We start from the raw sequence: 21,549 nt of genomic DNA on the forward strand, positions 1-21,549 counted from the left end.
GGTTTTTTCTACAAGAGAGCTGGTGCTGCCAGCTCCTCATCCCACCCAGACCCCTAGGGAACCAGGGTGGGTGCCGGCCTGGAGGCCCCTCCTCTGATAGCATCACAGGGGCGCTGACAAGATGCCTGGCCCGTGAGACATCCGTGAGACAGCAGTCACCGTGAGACATCCTGGCTGAAAATGCCCCCAGTTTCCCCCTCCCCACACAGGCTACCATGGCGCAAGAGCCTCCTGGTGAAGGAAGAAACAGGATGGGTCTTTCACTTTTCCTCGACTCTTGGTCCTGCAGTGGAGGAACAGGTTTTGTTTGTTTGTTTGTTTTGTTTTCTGAGAAAGCAGTGGAAAGCTACATGGGGCCCGCAGTCAAGTGCGAGCTCAGACCCGCTGCCCTCCCATGCTAGGCTGGTCCCTCTGCTGGAGGCCATGTCAACCCCAAGTCTCTCAATGGGGTCCTGCATGGGCAAATGCCTCCCTTATTTCTCTCTCTCAAATCCCTGAAGTTTACAATAGTCCTCTGAAAATTAGTGGCTTTTAATAAGACTCTTAACTGCTCAGAGGGAAAAAAAAACGCACTCACAGCTGAGGGCAAGCGTGCCAGGGTCAGAGCTGGGCAGGAGGGAAGAGGCGGATGCCCCAGCCCCTCAAGGCAGGCAGCTGGGGGAGTGGGCGGGGCTCTGGGCCTGCACGCAGAAAATCTGCCTTTCCCAGCCAGGTGCACCCAGCAAGTCACTAAACTCCTGAGTCTGAATGCACATGCGTGACTGGGGAGCCTGTCTCACTGGGCCGTGGTGAGTATTAAATATGACAGGGCCTGTGACACAGCAGACACAGTGTCACAGTGTCACACTGGAGGAGGAGGGACCTGTGTGAGCACATTCAAAGGCTTAGACCCTTTCCCAAGAAAGCTTAGCTGAAGAAAGGATTGGGAGAGACTTTTTCAAGCGGTAATACCACCTGTTCACCTGCAAGTGACAAGGGTGCAGAGTACGGCAAAAGGAACGCGCAGGAGGTTCTCAGGACGCGGCGAGGAAGCCATTTCCTGGGGCAGCTTTATGCAGGGAGAGTGGGGCAAAAGAAAAAGATGCCAGGAGCCCCGGAGAGGATCTAGAACCTTGTCTTTGCTGCCAGGCCTCGCCTGAAGTCCTCCAGCTCTGAGAACTGGACCAGCTGCCTCAGTTAAAAGGTGTCGTTACACCACCAGGACACAGCTAGCAAATCCCCACTGGGGGTCTGTTCCCTGTCCAGAGCTGCATCGTGGCCAATGTGTCCACGTCCACCAGCCATGGAATGAGCCATGGAATGAGCTCCCCTCCCCCAGTGCCACCCCCAAAGCGCTGCCAGTGACATTCCCTGCACTGCAGGATGGCTTGAAGGGGACAGCTATATGGGCGGAGGTAAGAGTTACAAAGAGGACACAGACATGGCAGGCAAGGGTAGGCAAGGGGACCGGTCAATGTCCTCACAGCAAAGCGCTGTGCCACCTCATGGCCACCTCTGGGTTCCCTCCAGCGGCCAGGACTTCCTAGGATGAGAGTGGAGGGCACCCGGGCCAGGGAAAGCATCCAAACCTTCTAGGAAACGAAGCCAGCCATTAGAGGAAGCAGCCCAAAGAAAGACGCAACAGCCACCAACGTTTACCCATTTTTATTTTTCATAAAACAAGCTACAAATAGTGTCCCTCCCTCCTCACAAAGGAAACCACAAACACAGCCTACACACAGGTGAGAAAGCAGCAGCCTGGGGGAGCGTCTGGTTTCTACAGGGGGTGCCTTCTCTGTGTTGTCATGCTTCCTCCAGGCCAGAGCAGGGGACAGGGTCTCCTGGAAGGTCCGTCCAGCTCGGCACACCAAGTCTTCTGGACCAGGCTAGTGGGCGAGGGCTCCCTTTCCCCCTTCCCACGTTGGGATGGGGCCTCCAGTCATCCCCAAGGCAAACTCTAGAGCTTCCCCCTGGACAGCCAGAGCCTTCAGATCGTGTCCCAAAAAGGCCATGTTCCCCCCCTAGGGGCCCTCCCCCAACCAGGCCTTGGGGGAGGCAGGCTTACGATGCCAAAGCTTTCCAAACCAAGGTGGGGTACGCAGGCTGCAAGGTGGGTGCGCTGACGGGAATGCTGGGCTGGGATACGAGGGGAGGCAAGATTCCTAAGAGCAATCCGACAAGGGCACCAGTCCTGGGGTACCCGCCCGCCCTGGCTGCTGCCACGGCTGCTCGTGGGAAGTGGCGCTAAGTGTCACTTGCTAAGTGTCTGAATGGCCATGGTCACCTGGGCAAAGGAAGCTGTGCGTCTTCCCTGAAGGCTGGGCAGCCCCCAATGCAACCCTGGTAAAACGTTTGGGGATGGCTAGGCCTACACTTGCCCCAGCAAGGCTATTTGTCCCTGAACTTCCAGGAGAGGCTCTGGAGTTGGCCTCATGACTGGAAGCCCTTACAAGCATTTGAGGAAACAGAAAGAACCTCAGTATTGGGTTAAAAAATAGAACCATTTGGTTACTAGCAAGGTGACAGGCCCGACTCCTCCCTCAGGCGTGTGCTGACCATGGGGATGGTGGGGGTGGGGCGGGGTGAGAGGGTGTGGCAGTGGCGAGTGGAGGTAAAAACCCAGTCTGACCCAGCACCCTCGGGGGGCTAGGCAGGTCGCAGAGGCCTCCGCTGCGGGTCTGCAGGCGAGGAGCCTTCCTGTGGGCACTGCACTCACCGATGACACGTCCTGTTCTCCTCCTTCTGCTGCTTCAGTATTACGCATCTCAATAAAAGGCCCCACCCTGGGCCTTCTCCCTCTTTGCCTCCCCTCTCATGTTTTACACAGAGTAGGTGCTTAAATGTGAGTGAAAATATTTCAGCTGACCTAATGCAAGTGCTCTGAGGATACCTGCACCGCGGGTCACGAGGATCTTGGTCCACCTACAGACCCTGGGCCACATGGGCATCCCGATAACGGGAGAACTGGTGCCTGAGCTCATTGTTGTCCTCCCTGCAGGGACAGCTCCCATCTCTCCCCTGACCCAACCTCCCCTGAGAAGGCCGACTGCGATGTGGTGCGCCAGCCTGGACAGCGAGGGCCCAGGCGCTCCCCTCCGCCCACCGGAAAGGACGGAGGGAGCCTGCGGTATAATCACGGGGCTCCCGTCCACATGCACATTGGGGGCCGCTTCCACGCCGGATGCAGGTGGGCTGGGAATGGAGCGCTGGGTTCTAGAAAACGGGGCCTTGTGTCCGGAGCTCCCAAACCCAGAGCAGGGAGAGAGAGGGAATAAACAAACAGCGATGCCAACACCTGTACAAAAGAACTATACAATTTACATATATATTTATATACAGTATATAAATCTCTTTCTTCTCAGTCCCACAAACCCCCCCTCCCAACCTAAAAGTTGTCAGTAGCAGATCCAAAATCTTACAATAAGAGAGAGAATAAACAGTCTTTCTTCCCTTTCCTTTTCCACTGTGGTATTAGATATTGGTGTTTACAAATGAAACCAAAAAGAAAACACGCAAATAAGAGTTATTAAAAGTGCAAACACGGTGGGCACCACTCATGTTACATGGGATGTGGCTGGGTGGTGGCTGGGCCGTGACAGCGTCGAAGGTTAGGTGTCTGATGATCCGTCCTGCCTCCCTGGTCTGTCCACCTGCCCTGTGGTTTTCTGCTCCTTAGACAAGGCGTCCTGCTGAGAAGAGGAAGTATAAACAAGGAGAAATTAGAGTTGGGTTTAGGAGAAATCCAACCACATTGATCAATTTCCCTAAAAGAGCAGCCTTTTCCACCTGCTGCTACATATGGTGCTGGGCAGGACACAGCCCGCCTAGACTTGCAGATAAGCCCACGTTTTACCAGCCCATCCTTTGCCGCCAGGAGGCAAGGGATGCATCACCATGGCAACGGGAACACATGCAGCATTCTGGAGAACTAGGCCTTGCCCAGTAAGCACACTGGGTTTGTGCACTCCGCACAAACCATTCTTCTCCCAGATGCCAGCCTTTCCACCTGGGGCTGGCAGCCGTGTCAGGTGCCATGTTTACAGGTGGGGATGGTGGGATCCTCACAGCACTAACCAATCTTTCTCTTGCATCCTCAGCAAAAAAAAAATTGTAACAGGAGGCTAAGTTACTCAGCCCTCCACTCCTATTGCAGCACCAAAGCTGCATGAGGGGCCCATAGGGCAGACCCCAGAAAGGAGGCAACTTACTGAGTAGGTTTGGGCCTGGCCATTTTCTCTGGGGGAAGCTGTCAAGACTACCACCTGCAACAAATAGGAACATGTGACACTCAAGTGGCCTTCACCCCAAGAGCTGGTAGAGCTTCTTCTATACCTGGGTCCCTGTCCCCTCTAAGCCCTGGAGTGCACAGTGAACTTGGAAAAGAGCCAGAGGTGGCAAGCTTATGCTTCCTGTCCTGTGGGTGTCGGAGGCCCAGTTCTGCCCAAGTGAACCCACTGCCAGCCAACACCATTAAGCAAAGTCTCCTTTCCATAAGGCCCGGCACCCACTGGGGTGCCTCTTTGGAATCCCCTCCGCTATGAGCCAAGAGGAGCTTGGGCATTGGTGGACATTTGCATAACCTTTTTGGGTTCTGGTTCTTCAAGTCACAGGACAGAGGGGGAAAGAAGCTTTGCGACCGTCTGGTCTAGCCCCTTTACTTAACAAGTCTGGAAACCGAGGCTCAGAGCAGTTGAATGACTTAACCAGGGTCCAAGGTGTGCTCTGCCAACGCCCACTCTGCCCCGCAGGGAGGCTTCTGCAAGGTCAGGTCTCCTACAGGAAGAGTGGGGAGCTGGGAGGCAAGCACAGCAAGGGCTGGACCAGCTCTCGTGACCCCTGAGGTCTGTGCGACTCTGTACACGCCCATCACCCTCTGGGTCAGTTTATAGACAGGACTTAGGACCACAGCCATGCTACTCCTGATCTGCCTCTCTGACAGGATCGCCTTGAGGAACTGAATTCATGCAGGTAGAGAAAGGGCTTTGTGGAATATGAATCCACGCCCACCCACGGGTCATGTGAACCCACAGTTACACTAACCTCCCTGAAGACCTGAGAAGGAGGGAGAGAACAGGGTGGGCTGGGGCAGGTGGTAGATACAGGTACATCCAATTTTACAGATGAGCGAACGAACTGGGAAAGACAGGCAGGTGGGAAGTGGCAGAGGCCGTCTTTCCTCTGGTGGCAGCTGCCCCTCCTCATGGTGAGCAGAGACCTGCACTGTAAAGAGGAGGCTTCTGCAGCCGTCTCCACACCCAGACTCGGGGAAGAACGGGCAAGCCAGCAGCAACCAGCTGTCCCTCATGAGGGCTCACTGCACTAACCCCGTCACCTAAGTCATGTGACGTGCTCCTCGCAGCAAGTGTGTGTGATGCTTATATACAGTGACCAAGATATCCCCATATTAGGGTGATGAAACGAGGCTTGGCGTTGGCACAGCTTTTCCGTGGCAAAGCAAACTCAGCCTTGGCCATCTACTTCCAGAACCGTGCCTTAGCTGCCACGGAGAACAGTGGGGAAACAGGCCTGAGCCCAGAGCCGGCGGCATCCTCCGGCAACTCAGGAGGGAAGGGGCCATTCTTCAAAAATGGAGAAACCAGTCTCCGCCCTGCCTGTCTCAGGGGATGGAGACAATAATCGTGATAAAGGACCAGTTAAGAAAGGGGCCCACCTCTCAGAATGTCCGGCCTTCTTATGCTACAGAGAGTTCAGTTCCCAGTGAGGAGTCTGGTTGCTAAAAATACCCATGTTCAGGAGTCATTTCCAAAAAATTCAGTCCCAAAGCTATATTCACTTTCAACACCCTGTCTTCCCCCACCCCCTCCATCTCCCCATCTGGCATGCAAGCCCCTCTCGGCCCACAAGAGGGCACCGCATGACACCAGATGACCAAGGCATGGGCTCCATTCCCTGCAACCATCCACCCAAGGGGTCTTGTGCAGCTCCCCAGAGCAGAGGGACCCAGGGAAGCTGCTTCCAGCCCCTGGGTGTGGTCCTCTATCACTACTAATTTGCTTTACAGCCACCACGAACCAGGTACTAGGCTAAGTTCTTCACATGCACCATCTTGTTAAATCTTCACACCAAAGAGTCCACCCATTTCTCTTCACCTGCACTGTGTTCTTCCCGACGTGGGCCTCCCTCACCTGCCTGCACGATGCCCCGGCCTCCTATTGGGCACATGCCCTTGTTCATCTCCATTCTGTTTCCCACACTGCAGCTGGAATAATTTTTTTAAGCAAAATTGATTTCTAGTTCTCAGACTGAGCCCCTTCAACAGCTCCACACAAACCTCAAAGTCGAAACTCACCCTGCTCCCTGCCACCTCCCCTCTCCGGCCACCCTTAGTGCTCCTCAGTCACACTCAGCTCTCAGTTCCTCTGGGACTCTGGCCCCTCACCTTGGCATGGTCGCTTTTCGCCTCGCTCCCCTGACCTGTCTGCCTCGCCAACGCCTGCTCCTTCCGCAGGTGCTGGTTTAGACTAGGGTTGGCAAGCTTACCTGTGAAGGACTCGATAGCAAATATTTTAGGCTTTGTGGGCCAAGTATTGTCTCTGATGTCTCATCTTTTAAAAAAAGTTGTATCCTTTTAAAAATACAAAAGTGATTCTTACTCACAGACCACACAAAAACAGGCCATGGGCTAGACTGGGCTCATGGCCAGGGATTGCTGACCCCTGGTTTACACATCAGTCCCTTCAAGAAGTTTTCCAAGGCCATCTGTCCCCACGCTGATGTAGGTACCCCTGCATATGTCTCTGTAATACTCTAGTACTTGTTTGCCTGTGACAGAGATAATTAGATGTTGGCCAGAATCCACCCTCCCCTCCCCTTCCTGGGTTCTCAGCCTTCCTTACTGTTGCACGTGGTCCAGCGACTGAGTTCCAGCCAGTGAAATATGAAAGGTACTGTGTGTCACTTCCAGGCTGGACCATGAACCCCTGTCCCACACGCATTGCTCCATGCTTTACTGCAGGCTGACTGGGGTGCAGGTGGCCCCTATGGTGACCTTGGGAGCCACGTGATAAAAATGGCAGAGTCATTCTTCGCCTGGATTTCAGAGTGACTGTACAGAGCAATCCCCACTCCTTCTCTTCCCTGCACGCCACACACTCGCACACGCGGGCGCTATGATCATAAACTATGCTGAACTGTTATGTGGGCAAAGCCAGCAAATTTCCACTGTGCTGAGCCATTGAATGTGTGGGTCTTCCTCTGGCCTATCCTAACATAGGACTCTCATAGTACTTATCACAATGCATGTAAACGCTTTACCATGTTTCCACAGTAGACTGAGAAAGGATAGGGACCTTGTCCATCAATTCCTCCAGCGTACAGGCATCTAACACAAAGCATAATGTACTCCCAGGAAACAGCTGAACAAACGCGTGCCTGGGATCCCATCTACTGGGGGGGCGCTTTGTCCCTCTGCCTTGTGGGACAAGCACTGGAAGGCTGGGAGCACTGGAGTGAGCACTCACCTTCTTTACTCACACCCAGGCAGCCCTTCAGCTCGGGCAGCGAGATAACCTTGTCCTTATTCAGGTCACAGTAGTCGGTGAACCGCCGGGCACATTTCTTGGGCTTGGCTTTCTTCTTCACGTAGCGCTTGAAGGGCTTCATCTCCCGCTTGTTAATGTCATTGCTGCTGTTGCTGTCCAGCTGGCTGAAGTACCAGTGCACCACCCGCTCCTCCAGGGTGTGGCTGGGGTCCGGCTCCGAGAACCTGGGCCACAGGCAGACACCCCCACGCAGAGAACACGGCTCAGGAGGCTGCAGGAACCCTTAGCCCAACCGGACTCTCTCCCCTAGATCGGGCCCTCATGACGGGAGGCCAGGTAGAAAGGGCTCCTCCAGCCAAAGGCCTCCCAGACTCGCTCAGTGTCGCAGAGTCAAGCTATCCTCTCCAACTGGAGTCTCAACACTGGATAATTCAAGTTCACTGAGTGACTCTTATTACATAACTCTGCTTCACCTTCTCCCATAGCCAGGAACATCCTTGTATAAGATGGGCATTCAAGACATATTGGCTGGATTTCACTCATCTCAGAAAAACCACAGATTGGGTCTAAATTGTCCTCCTCCCTACCTAGCGTTCCCTGCCTGACAAGCTGTTCTTCGCACATGAACATGTACATTCTAATGAACGTGACTATGGGAAGGGATGGTCTGAGTGTGCACCACAGCCCAGAATTGGGCAGGTCCTGGGAGGGCTTCCAAAGGGAGGCGTAGCCCCTGGCCTCGAGCTGCTCACTGTCTCAGCGACACAGAGCCAGAAACATAAAACCAGGCAGTGACAGTTCAGTGAGAAGCGTGAGGTTCTCGTGGCCCATCACTGCTGGGTACCAAGTACAGCAGGAATTGAGAGGAGAAGGCAGTTAGCATGGACACAGACAGAGGTTCTAAACCTGGCAAGTCCCAGACCCGCTAGAGTTGAGTCTCTCCATGGAGAAGTTTTCAGTCAGGGGGGCTGGGACCTCCTGACCTCTGACACCCTATGTTTATTGGAACCCCCAGGGGATTCTTTCAGAAGGCACTGGCCTAGAGTAGCCAAGAAAGCTCCTGGGGTCTGGATGCACTGTAACGACCGTGTCAAACAGTCCACAAACATGTGGTGGCCATACAGTGGCCATGTCTGCATGTACAACTCTACACACAGCTGACACACCATTTTGTTGACTTATGCCTCATCTTTTCCCCAGAAGCATTCAGGGTGCTAGGTGATATTTAAAACTTTTAAAGCCAGTGATGGGTCTATTACAGAGGGAGACTGAGGTCTCTGACCAGAAGGGCAAAGCCACAGAAGTCCCCTGACTCCTGCCCCCAGGAACGGGCACTGAGTGACAGTGGTCCAGGCTCTTGTGTTCAAATTCCTGGGCAGCTTTCCCTTGCGAGGGCCATAAGAGTGAGCTTAGGAGTTTCATGCTCGACTGAGTGTCCAAATACTCAGTCTATAGGGCCTGGGACAGACAACATCCCCACCATGCGTCAGAAGCAGGACAGAGGGGCTCCCTGTTCCAAAGGGATCCTAGCTCAGGGATTCAGGGCCTGCCAGCACATTCTGTAGCTGTACCCGGCAAGAAAAATATTCAAGGCAGTTGCCAATGCCTTGGGGTTCTTCTCTGGGGTTTGCTGAGTTTTCCAGAAGGGAAGGGACCATCCCTACCCCTCCCCTATGAACAAGCCAGCAAACTCACTCCTCTTTTTACACCCAAGTGACCTCAACATTTAGGGAAAAAGAAGTTTCACTACAAAAAAAAAAAAAAAAAAAAAAAAAAAAGGGCCTGCTAAATGCCCAGTCCTCATTAAGTGGATTGCAGTCTTGGGCAGGCCCCCTGTGCACCCTGGACTGACTCCAAGAGAGCACAATTAGTGGACCTGCCAGCGGGACGTCATCGTGCTGGGTTTAATGCAGGGAGGACCTGGGGAAGGTGGAGAGATGGACTGCCTTGGGCTCCCTGGCAATCGGCTTCGTCTGTCACAGAAGCCAGGCGCAGGAGGTCTTTGTAGCAGGCATGGGGTTATTCAATGCAGAGCTGAGATTTTTGTCTCTGCCAGCACATGGTACTTGGATCTCTTTAAGCTTCCTCTATTTTACCTGCCACATTCATTTTCCAAGCCAGCCCCTGCAGGGTATACCAGGTGGGCAGAGAAAAATTCTCTATAAGGATGCTCACAGAGCAGGAGGGGGGTGGCCAGCTCCCTCTGCCTTCCCCTGAACTTGGGGCAGGAGCCCAGCTGTGGGGGAGCCTCAAGAGAGGTGTTCCAGTTATTCCCACCAGTCTCTCTAAAGGCAGCTGGCATGAAGCGGGGTGGCCCCTCTGGCCAGGGGACCATGAGCGTCCCAGGCAAAGGCAGCTAACCTTTAGGCTCAGCATAGCGTAATGTCTACCTAGAGGCTGGAATAATAAAGCCTCAGTCGCGGAGACGGGAAGGAATGAGGTCATCCGCCTAGACGCCCTGCCAGGAGAGGCTCGCTGCCTCCAACACGTGTTCCTGGGGCTCCTGCCGCCCGGCTCTCAGCACCTCTGCCGGTGGGGCCCGGCACCTACCTTTGGGGTAGTTTGCAGCAAGGAGCCTCTATTCTCCTTGCTTTATAGCCCCTAAGAGTTTCCTCCCATACAGAGGGTTGCTGTCCTTTGGCCCTTGTTCCCTTTTCCCTCCCTTTCTTCTGACTCTCCCTTCCTGCCCTATCTCCCTTGCCCAGAGAACCACGTTCCTGCCCTCCTCGCTCCCAGCAGAACCTCAAGCTCGGAGCTGCCATGACTTAACAACTGCTGGCTTCCCCTTGTTCACCTCCTGACCCGGCCCCGGGAGCCTCCAAGGACACTTGCCTAGAAGAGGTCCTCTGAGGTCCCTCCCAGAAATGCCTCTTTCCCTCTATAACAGACATAGCCCACAGCTTGCCCTGGGGAGCCTCCTTCCTCCCTCCACTCCAGCTAGTGTTAGGCTCTCGGCTCTGAACTTCTTTAACCTCCAGAAACTCACATTCCCCCTTGAATACAGAGTCCAGCTCTACATGTGAAGCGGGCAGTGCTAAGGTCCGACGAACCCAGCACTTTGTCCAGGCCAAATTCCAAATGCATTTAAAGCAAGCATTTCTTAGCTTTGGGAGATCATGATGTTCTGAGGACCTAAATAAGCTATAGTCCCTCTTGCTAGAAAAACACGCACACACACAGCACTCTGTAGACTTTAGGGGTTTAATGGACCACCTAGACCTCAACCAAGGTCATAGACTCAGCTGAAGAACCCTTGATTTAATGAGAGGGAGACTCTCGCCATGACTTAGAAAAATGTTTAAGCATGAACTTTCCAGAAAAAGATGGGGTGAGACAAAAGACAGTAACACAGAAGGAGTTTGGGGTACTTTCCATATTTCCAAAACTTAACAGAGGACACCTGGTATAAAATTATGTAAATCAGGTTTTGGGCTTCGTAACAGCCTTAAGTCCCAGACCGATCAAGCTTCACGCAAGATCTAGTTAAGACTGAGATCTACTGGGAGTCCTGATTTAGACAAAGCAGCAGTGGGCACGTGGGAAAGAAGATACAAGAGGCCTCTGTTAACTAAGGAGAAGCCAAGGCTTTCCCAGGGGAGCGTGGATGAAGTGGGGCAAGAGGGCCTCCCCCAGAGTTTTCAAGAACCTCTCAAGCAATCTTGGCTGGAGGCCTTTCCATCATAGCTGGACTCCCCAGATTGACCCCAACCTCAGAGCCATCCTCCACTGATACCTCCCGCTCTTACAGTTTTCTAGAAGGACGCTTTTAAAACCTTGGCAATGTGCACTCTCCCTGCCAGCTCTAGGTGTACACCAGCATCAAACTGCGAACCTCTCTCTCACAGGCACACATATAACACCTACTGGAAATCAGGACTGCTGGAATTCAAAGCTGGCCAGGCAGGGGCTGGGGACCCGCTATTAGAGGGTGCAATGGTTCCTAAAGACCGCTAAGCATCGATTTGCTGGTCCATACTGCAGCCTCCCTACAGGTAAAGTTCCACTTCTGCTAACGGGGCTCACTGGGCATGCAGAGCATCCACATTTCCTTGGATGTGGTGGGAAAGACACAGTAAAGTGCCCTGCCTCTGGGCTGGTTAGGTGGCTGTCCTGTTGACTCCTGCCTCCAGGGATAAGGAAACCCCCTAGAGCCAGGCCCCCGCCCTTGACTGGCCTCCATGAGTCTTCTTCGAACTTGAGAGGTGGCAGGTGCCACCCTTCTGCAGCGCTTTCAGTTTTGCTTCTGAGGCCTGAGCCCCGCCAGGCCTTGGCTGCGATGCACAGCTGGAGAGCCAGCCCCATTTACCACAAGGAAACTTGCTTCGGCCAAGATCTTGGGCCCAGTTCTGCTGTCCCAAGCAGTTTTAAACAAGGTGAGGTGGGCCGGCCTGGAGGCAGTAGCCAAACCAAGCAGACCAACTGAGCTGCATCTGGAGTCGGGTCCAGCCGTGCCAGCTGTGCAGGGGAAAGGGGCTGGGAAATGCCGAGTCAGCCACATTCCAGCCTCTTCCTTGCAAGGCCACCAACAACTAACCATACTGCAGAGGAAGGAGGAAGCTACAATAAAGCCGTCCCTCCTTGGGGGGCCACGGGAAGGGCCACGAGGTTCGCATGGCCCATCCCGCCTCCCCTCACAGCTGCCTTTCTCCAGGAGAGGGTCCCCCTGCTCAGGCGGATTCCTCCAGCTCAGATCTCAGGACCCTTCCTTTGGAAGTGATGAATGCTGACGGGGTCCCACGAGACAACTGATCTAAGGGAGGGCTCTGCCTCGTGGAGCCCTGGTAAGAAGGACCAAGAGGATAATGCAACAAGCCTTCACTGCGAACAGCTGCTGTGAAATGAGAGCAGGCCGCCGCCTGCCAGGCACCAGCCACACGTTTCTGTGGACACCTCATTCTACTTTGTCTGCTTTAAATTTGGCTGGCACTGCTTTCCACCCAAATCAGGCTAGCAGGCCGGAAAAGGAAGTAAATATCTCCCTCTCTTCCATTCCCTGCCTCTGAAAAGTCTTTGAATCCTCCTGATTTCATTACTAAAGCCTCAGCACATCATCCCTTCCCCCTAGCTTTAGTTCGCCCTTCCTCGCCTTTCACTCTGACAATTGCTCTAGCCTTCCTGCCCCATCTGGTTCCCCTCCTGCCCATAAAATCTTGTGGCCCCCTGCTGCCCTCTTAGCATGAATCACAAGGCCCAGCGAGACCTGGGCTCTGCCTCCTCTCCTGCCTGTCCACAGCCTGCCCCCCAAATGCAAAGCACATTTCTTGCAATTCCTTTCACAGGTCCTACCTTGTTACAACCTCACTATGCCTGGGGCCCTCTGCTGGGATGCACTTACCTCTGGGGCATTTGCTCATCTTTAAGTGAACAGGTGGCTCAAATGTTGCCTCCGGCGTAAAGCTTTCTCTCCCATGCCCTTCCTCCCCCAGGTGTCTGCGGCACTTTATCTATCTCTATTATTATAATGACTTTATAGTGCAATTGTGTGATTAACTATCTTCTTCCAGGAGCTCCTCCAGAGTAGAAAGTATGCCCTTGTCCCTGAACATCCCCAGAACCCAGCACTGAGCTCCTATGAGGGGATGGTAGAGATGTAAGAGTTTGTGCAAGACTACAGTCACTGTGCCTGACAGGTGGGAGGGTGGGCGGGAAGACACTGTGTTCTGCACTGCCCAAACACTCTTCCTGGTGCATCTTCCCACCGTCCCTGGGTAGGACTTTCCCCACTGGCCTCCGCTGATGTCCAGCTTTAACTGTCACACCCTGAGAGAATGCAGGAGGGACAGGATGGGGTCTCCTTGACATTCTCATGTGTGCCAAGATAGAGAGGCCTTATCAAGACATATTTCTCTGTATCAGACAGTGATCCTTCCACCTATCCACCATCCTTCTAGCTGTATATTCACTTAACAAATGTCTACTGAGTACCTACTATGAGCCAAGCACTATTCTGAACTGGGAATACAGCAGGGAGAGAGGCAGAGAACGCTTCTCTTACAGAACTGAAATTTCTACCGGGTGGGGTGACACAGACAATAATTAAACACAACAGCAAAATGCAAGATAGCGGGGAGCATTAGGTTGAGACTTAAAAAGGGGGTTTGTGATGGAGTGTGACCAGACAGCTCCTTTGATGGGGTGGTGTCTGAGAAGGTGACATTTAAATGTACAAGCAGGGGCCAGGCACTGGAAGATAGAGAAATCATGGCACTTCTTTGTCACCATGGTCCTTCAGCTCCAGGCTGAAGGAGAGTGGACCGGGAGGTGCTGGGGCGGGCTCAAGCTTGGCCTTGAGGGAGTAAGGGGGCCGGCGGCTGCCGGTGACTGTGGGAAGGAGGGAGGGCGAGGGGAGCCCAGCAGAGCCACACTGCAGGGCAAGCTCAGGTTCTGTTAGGGCTCCCTCCAAATATCATGGGAAGATCTGGGAGGGCTCCAAACCCAGCAAAACTGGTAACCCTGGCCAGCTGCCTCCCTGAATAGCTGCTTCTTTCCCTTCCTTCTTACCCCGCCTTCCTGACTTCCAAACTATTTCTTGGTTCCTCTTGTCTGTCTCTTGCTTACAAGCCCAGCCTCTAGGTAACACAATTACCAAATACAGTTCAAACCTTTCATTCTCATCAAAACCAAACACGGTCAAGCTATATGATAACATTTAAAAACATGTTAGGAAAGCATATTTCTAAAAACTTCTCCCAACTCAATATGACACCTAAAAGAGAGAGGATTTTTTAAAGTTTCCCTTTGTTATTAAAAGCATTTCTAAACTTAGTTTTTATTTTCTTTAAAAATCCCTTTAGCCCACTATTGGAGGGTAAGACATCAGTCCTAACCACCCCTAGCAGCGGGGTCCACCTGTGCTCTTGGCCACCCCCAACCTGGCCCCTACCTGCCGGCCCAGGACCCACAGGCGTGGTCCTTTCCCAGCACCCTCAGCCTGCCTGGGGCGAGACCACGTGGTCTCAGAGTTGGGGCTCCTGAGGAAACTAGTGGGACAAAGCTTGAAGTCTCGTCTCCTTAGCACTGATGTTCAAGCCCCAAGCGGCTCCCTGAGTGGCTGACCAGGGACAGCAGCCCTCAGGAGGTTTGGGGGGGCCAGTACCCAGACATGGAAGTTTTAAGCCCATGCCCCTTCCTTTTCTCTCTCTCTTGTAATAAACATCAATATCTCATACCCATTTTTGGATGAAATTACAGGTACTTTTCATATTCCAAGCATAAATAGCATAAAGGTATCTAATACTGAATATGCCTTTTCAAGAACCACCCCCCTCCTGTCTCCTGGGAGATCCGGACACAGCCCTCTTTATTTGAGACACCCCGTCGCTGAGCACCCTGGGCTGCCTGCCTCGGCCCGCCTGTAAGACCCTGTCTCCGTCGTCTCAGACTTTGTGCTGTGCTCTGCTCGGGGAGGCCTGGCCCCCGCCACAGGGTGAGCAAAATCAGAGCCAAGGCCAGAAACCAGCCTCAGAGCGCGCAGCCCCGTGGAGGTGCTGAGAGCACGCAGGAATGCTGCCTCGTCCTCCTCGGGACGCAGAACCACCGACAGCTGTGCCTGCATCCTCGTTCCCCAGCCTGGACACACGCCTGCGGCTCTGCCGGTCACCCCTGACGCCGCTGTGCCTGGGCCCTTCTCTGGGCCTGGAGGCCTGGGCCTGGCATCGTGGTGGCACTGCTTGCCTCTGGACAGATGTGGGGGGACTAGCCCCCCTTCTTGGTGAGCCACATAAGCTCAGAGGCAGGCTGCCTGTCCCTGCCAAGCACAAGGCACTTCGTCCACTGCACTGCTGCAGGCACCCGAGCCCCCCCCCCCCCCCCCCCCCCCCAGCCCCCGGCTTCACGGCGGACGCACGCCTCACGGGCCTTTAGAGGCCTGGTTCCTGCCTGCTCTTCTGCCTCCCCTACCACCACTCCCATCTCCCCCTCTTTCCTCGTCTCCCATCCGCCCCGCTCAGCCGTGCTGAACCCAGACATGCCCTTTCTTGGAGTCACAGAATTCTTTCCTTTTTCCTGGAATGGCTTTCCTTCTCTTTTTGGCTAAGTCCTACCTGTCCTTCCAAACTCAGCTCAACTATCACCTCCTTGAGGAATCCTCTCAGACTCCTCCCGACTGAGTTAGCAAAGCCTTCTCTGTTCTGTTTTAGCACGTACCACGCAGTCTGTCAGTTATCTGTCTAGAGCCTAGTACCCCCAATAGGCTGCATTCTTTAAAGGCAGGAACATGCTTCATATCCCTGGATTCCTAGTTCTCAGCCCAGGGCTTGGCATGCATGTTCCATAGGTGCTGAGCAAATGGATGGATAAGTACATGTACATAACCAGCTGACCTAATGGCCCCAAGTTAGTGAGCGCCACAGATGCTGGTCACTGGGGAGCACATGCATTGCAGCTACATGTCAGGGCTGCCTCAGCCAGCACGTCAACTCCTGAACTAAGTTGTTTTTGGCTACGGGAGTGTCCAAGCCCACTGCCCAGAGCCCCTTGGAATTCTCAGGAAGCCAAAAAGGCACATGTCTCCCAAGTGCTGTATACTCCCTCCCTGCCCTCCCTGTTTCCATCATACGCCCAACCCCCTTCTTGCCATTGAGGGCTATCATTCCAACGCATCCACATCCGAGACCAAAGTGCTGGAAGTCTCTAGACATCCCTGGACTTGCCTGTAATCTTGTAACTGCAGGCTAGAGACAAGCAACAAGTCTAGGGAGGGCAAAGGGGCAGGGGGATTCTGGGCGGAAGGTGGGACAACGCAGTCTCGGGAGGAGGACCGACTTCCAGCCTTGGCCCTGCCCAGCCCCTCCCAGCCCTCCACCCCAGCCTCCACAGCATCTGAGAATCACGGGCCCCATACTCCCCATCGGGCCCAAGTCCCGCTCACATCCTCACCTCCCACCTCCAGTGGGTGCGGCTGAGTTAATGGCCTGCACCATGTCCGTGGTGAGGGCATCCAGGAGACTGGTGATAAATTCCATTTTCTTCCCTTCTGGACAGCCTGAAAGATAAGGCAAGATTTGAAGGCCGGTGCCAGGTAAATAATCAAGTAAACAGTTTCCTCAGCGACCACCGCTTCCCAAACCTATCTAGATCCTTCTTGTCCAGCCAGTCCACTTTGAGAATCGTTTACTGCTCAGATGGCTCTCATAAACCCCCATAGTTCCTCTTCCTGCAGCCCACAAACGACCATCAGATGAGAGGGGCAATAATGCTTTCAACTTTCTTTCATTCCACAAATTTTTGCTGTGTGTTAGCACTATGCTAAGTGTAGGGGTATAACAGGGTCCTCATCCTCATGAAGTTCACAGTCCACTGGGGAACTCAAGCTAGTTCTGGTATAGCATGACCCAGCGATCTCTACAGGGAAGGACCAGGTGCTGACAGGGCACGAGGACAGAGGGAAAACCCCCTTTGGTCCAAGTGGATTCAAGTAGACCTACCAGTTTATCTATCCAAGAACCTCTGCCTTTTTTTCGCTTCTCATTTGACTTAGGTAATAATCATCAAATCCCCCTTATACAGGCTCTCAAATCCTTTGTTCTTCTTTTCCTCCGCTGTACTATTCCAGCGAGACCCAAAGCACGATGAACCTTCTCACAGACATGCCCTTTCCAAGTCGACGCCTATGTAGCTCAGCAGGTGGTGTACACACCACCGCACAACTGGATAATGGGGGTCCCTGTAAATTCATGACTGCCGGCCCCCATGGGCCCTCCACGCTTCCGACACAGCCCTCCCCTGCAGTGACTCTTTCATCCTCTTCTCTCTGCAAATCCTCCAGGTCTCTGAGCAGACGCCACCTTCTCAGACTCTGAAGTTAGACTCTCCCTGCCCTTCTCACACCACTTTGCTCTTTCCCATCAAGAGTTCTGGTCACCACTATTGATGTATGTTTGTCTTCCTTTATCTGTATAGTCTCTGCCTCCTCCACTACGTAAGCCTCATGTCAATTTGATCATGAGATGATACTCAGTGCCTGGCACACAGTAGAATCCCAGTTCACATTCACCAAGGAGATGGCTGGAAGGAGGTACCCTGGCCTCCCGACTCCATTCTTGTAACAGGGTGATTTCTGCACACCTGCCTGGGAAAGCCCCTGACATTCGGGATCCTCTGTTTTCAGCTCTCACTTTGGGGTCTTGATGTGGAATAGGAAAGTGGGCCCAGCTCCCACAAGCCCTGGTCTGAGTCTGTGCTGATTAAGACTAGAGTGTTTTGGGCCACCAATATTTGCTAATCTTCTGGTAACTCATTAGTAAAAAACACTATAAATAAGGGTAAACCCAGCAGAGAAGCCACTTGGAGGTCCTAGGCCCCCTGCCAGTGTGTCTTGTGTCATAGCCCAGTGACATTCCGGGGCCACCAGGGATCATTGCAAAAGCACTGGGCAGCAGGCGACAGACACTGCCCACACCCCCAGGACAGCCCCTCCCTGTAAGCCAGCTCCTTTTGGCAGCCCAGGAAAAAGGGTTCACAGAGCCCAGAACATTGTCCCAATCACCACAGGATAGAGAAAGAATTGTGGAATTGCAATGACTCTGTTTTAAAGATAAGAAGCTAAGGCAAGGGGGAGAAACATACTCAAGGACACAGGATTCATTAGGGATAAATCCCAGGCTGGATGCAGAGCCAGCAGCTCCGGCTCCAGGCTCCTGTGAGGCCCCATCCAGATTCCTGCTCCACCTCACAGATGAGGAACCAGACCCTCGGGAAGGCAACACGGCACGATGAGGAGGGGGAGGAACAGAAGAGGTGAGGTGCTGCAAGGGGCAGCGTCATTTCCCACCTGGCAGCTCCCTGTCCTTGAAGGGATCATCTACCTCCGCACTCTTGGCCCTGGCGTCGCTCTCACAACTGGGCATCACGTAGCTGGGAAGAGAGAGAGGGACAGTGGGTGAGGAGGGGACTTCGGCCACTGCTGCCAGCAATGATCTGGGTTGTCATGCAGCCTAGAGCTCCCAGGGCTGGCAGTACAATGCCTCCTGCACTGCCCAGAAGCTACAAGGCAACTGCAGCATCAGTATTCCTACTGAGACGTGTTGAGGCATGTCCTTTCTTTATTATTATCGTTTTTTAAATCCTCGCTTCAGTACATTCTTTCATTGTTTTTCTAGAGCAAGGAAAGTGGAGGCAGTGAGAGAGAGAGAGAGAGAGAGATGGACGTCGATTAGATTCCTTCTCATACGCACTCCCACCAGGGACCAAACCCACAACCTTGGAATGTTCCCTGATCAAGAATTGAACCCATGACCTTTTGGTCCACTGGATGATGCTCCAACCAGGTGAGCCACACCAGCCAGGGCCGTGTAAGTCCTTTCAATCACTGAAGCATAGTGATGTTATCTTCTGTCTGCACATGGGATCTTTTTGATCCATAAAACCTAGTGACTCAGACAAGGTGATACCTTCTCATCAGTGAACTGAGGCCCAGAGAGGTTACCTACTTTTCCAAGGCTGCCCAGTATCCAGGACCCAGATCTTTCTATCAGAACCTCATCTGCCCACAAATGGAAACACTGATCTCCTAATGCCTTGACTCCTACCATCCAGGACAGTGAAACTGGGAGGGGCTAGGGGCCAGCCCAACAGGAAGCTGGTGCTCGTGCCCCAGGATCCACCTGAGTAGCAGGACTGGCCTGGGGGACTTACCGTGTGGAGGTCCCAGGCAGTGGACGCCCTGTGTCCACCAGCACACACCAGCAGTAGCCAGTGGACTGGTGGCACTGCACTGGTTTATACAGCCCCCCGGGGGCACACTCTGGGATGACGATGCCCTCTCGGGGATTCTGCCGGGCCTCTTCCAGGGCACTCTGCCTCTCCTGGTCACACGAGTGGACTTTCTCTGCAAAGGAAGACACAGCCTGTGGTGACTAGCACTCCTGTGATATCATCACTGCCTTCCATGCAAAGACCCAGCCCGGTCCCAAGGAACTGATGGCTTGGCTGTGTCTCCCACACCAGCCCATGGGAGGCACTGTGGCCCTGTCCGCGGCCAGGGCTCAACAGCATTCACACCCAGTAGGGTCTAGCCAGGGATGGCAGGGCCCCTACTTATGAGGGCAGCTGTTTGCTGGAGGTGGATTTCCTGGCTGTTTTCAGAGTGGTTCCTGATGATGCACTGCTGGCTCTGGGAGAGGCAGGTGCCAGAGCCTGACTCCGCGAGCCCTGGGAGCTGACGGGCTGACGCAGGACTATCAGTGCATGGGTACGCTCCCGAGCCCAGACATAGCAGGAAGGAGCCACGGGCCGCCAGTCTCAGGGGGAGCCATGCTTCGCTCCCAAGAGGAGCAGACACAAGGCCCGACCCCACTCCTTTGTGGCCTCCAACAAGGCTCTCCAAAGTAAGCCGAATAGCCTTGATCCTATTACACAACACTGCTTCCAGCCAATGGGGGAGAGAAACAGGCCCACAGGAAGGTGTCTGCACTCAGTGGCCTCAGGAAGCATGTAAGCGTGTCTGAACAGCCACACGTGGTTTCCCTGGAGCCAGGTCCAGGCTGAGGCAGCATGAGGTGCCCTGTGCCAAGCAGGAGGGCCAGACCAGGGGACCTCAGACCCCACACACAGCCCCTGACCTGAAGATCCTACGCAGTCAGCCAGTCAACCTATCTGACTTCCCTTTCTTGTTTTTGTATGTTTGTTTTTTACTGTTGTTAAGCTGTGTTTTATCTTGGAATTATTATAAATAAATAGCATTGTCTGGTTATAAAGAAATTTTTAAAAGCCCATAATCCCACCAATTAAATGTTACCTTCCTTATGCACATACACACGCAAGTGCCTCTGTATGCACCTGCTTCTATTGTTACAATAAAAAGGATCAGGTCATAAATGGATACAATTACTTTTTAATCTACTTATTTATTTGTTTGTTTACCTTATTACTTTTTTTCCTTAACACTATTCAACAACTTTCCTCTTGAAGAAGATGGGAGGAACACAGCCTTGAGCATGCCGTGAAATTCTTAAGAGTGTGTTACAAAAATACCATTCCTAGGTCTAGCAATTTGGGATCAGCCACCTGGAGATTCATGCCACTCACTGACCAACAGAACAAATGGTCAAAACAACAGGAACTCAACTCTAAAGGAGCCAACCCCTTTGAAATACTGGCTCTGTTAACAATCCACATGTGAACAGCACAGATGTTTAGACTGTGGTCCTGCACAGAGACGCAAAGCAGCTCAAGCCTGCCTTAGAGAGATGTCAGATGATGGGGAAATGACGGGCTCACTCCAAGGACAACTGCTGGGAAGGGATTCTCATCCCAGAGGAGGGGAATATTTCCCAAGGGGCGTAAGAATATCTGAGGTTCTGGAGGCAGGTATGCATAGCATTCACCATCAAAACAAAATTTTGAATTTATGAAGTGAAAAACATACTATTGTTTTCATAGTGCAAAGAGGGCATAGCTAAACAGAATCTCCTTGGCTAGAGGAACAGGGGTTTTTAACAGTTGACAGGCATTAGACGAGGGATTCTGAACCTGATTGTTGCTACCACACAGAACAGCCTCAAGAGACAGCTTAGGAAAGAGACGTAAACCGATGGGCGAAACCTGGCTCGAAGACCCAGAGGCTTTGCTTGAGTCCCTGGCTGGGATGGAGTCCTGGTACCTTCCAGGGGATCACACGAGTGTTTTTCAACAACTCCCCAACCTTCTCTGGTAGCCCTATTTTCCTACCTTGTATTTCATGCCACAGACAAGGCAACAGAGGAGCAAAACCAAAGGAAAACAGCTTTTGACTGGCACCACGCTCAGGCAACAACCTCTGACAGAGGCTTTAAATTAAGATCCTCCCAGCCAGCCATAAATCAGACTGAAAGCCAGACGTAAAGAGGTGGGGCAGGAGCTTCCCCAGGGGTAGAGTGAACGATGAACCCGACTTCACACCATTGGGGATCCTGAAACTGCGGAAATGTGGGCAGGAGCCGTCTAAGGAGAGGTGCAAGCCATGGTGTGGGGGCTGTCCACATATTTCTGGAAGTCCTTGAAGGCTGTTCTGAAATGCTTACAGCCAGCCAATGCATAGAGGCTGCACCACGTTCAACGGAGAATAAAAACCATACAAATGAGAAAGCTC

General features: G+C 53.1%; 1 protein-coding gene across 4 annotated transcripts in view; it reads right to left on the reverse strand.

Annotated features, from left to right (window-relative positions):
- Positions 1-1,644: 1,644 nt before the first annotated feature.
- Positions 1,645-21,549, reverse strand: part of SMOC1 (SPARC related modular calcium binding 1) — a 129,719-nt gene continuing 109,814 nt past the window's right edge. For 2 of the 4 annotated variants that reach the window (XM_054567355.1, XM_054567354.1), the window contains exons 8-13: positions 19,116-19,308; positions 18,253-18,335; positions 16,359-16,464; positions 7,461-7,705; positions 4,188-4,241; positions 1,645-3,665 (exon numbers count right to left, since the gene is read on the reverse strand). In XM_054567355.1, coding sequence (XP_054423330.1) covers positions 3,652-3,665; positions 4,188-4,241; positions 7,461-7,705; positions 16,359-16,464; positions 18,253-18,335; positions 19,116-19,308 — 695 coding nt within the window. In that variant the 3' untranslated portion in view covers positions 1,645-3,651. Of the gene's footprint in view, positions 3,669-4,187; positions 4,242-7,460; positions 7,706-16,358; positions 16,465-18,252; positions 18,336-19,115; positions 19,309-21,549 lie in introns of all 4 variants that reach the window. The other 2 variants (XM_054567357.1, XM_054567356.1) reach the window with 2 other exon arrangements.

Source organism: Pteronotus mesoamericanus, unplaced genomic scaffold (assembly GCF_021234165.1).
Source record: "Pteronotus mesoamericanus isolate MK-2021 breed Mesoamerican mustached bat unplaced genomic scaffold, CSHL_Meso_final contig_182, whole genome shotgun sequence".
In the NCBI taxonomy this organism is placed as follows: domain Eukaryota; kingdom Metazoa; phylum Chordata; class Mammalia; order Chiroptera; family Mormoopidae; genus Pteronotus; species Pteronotus mesoamericanus.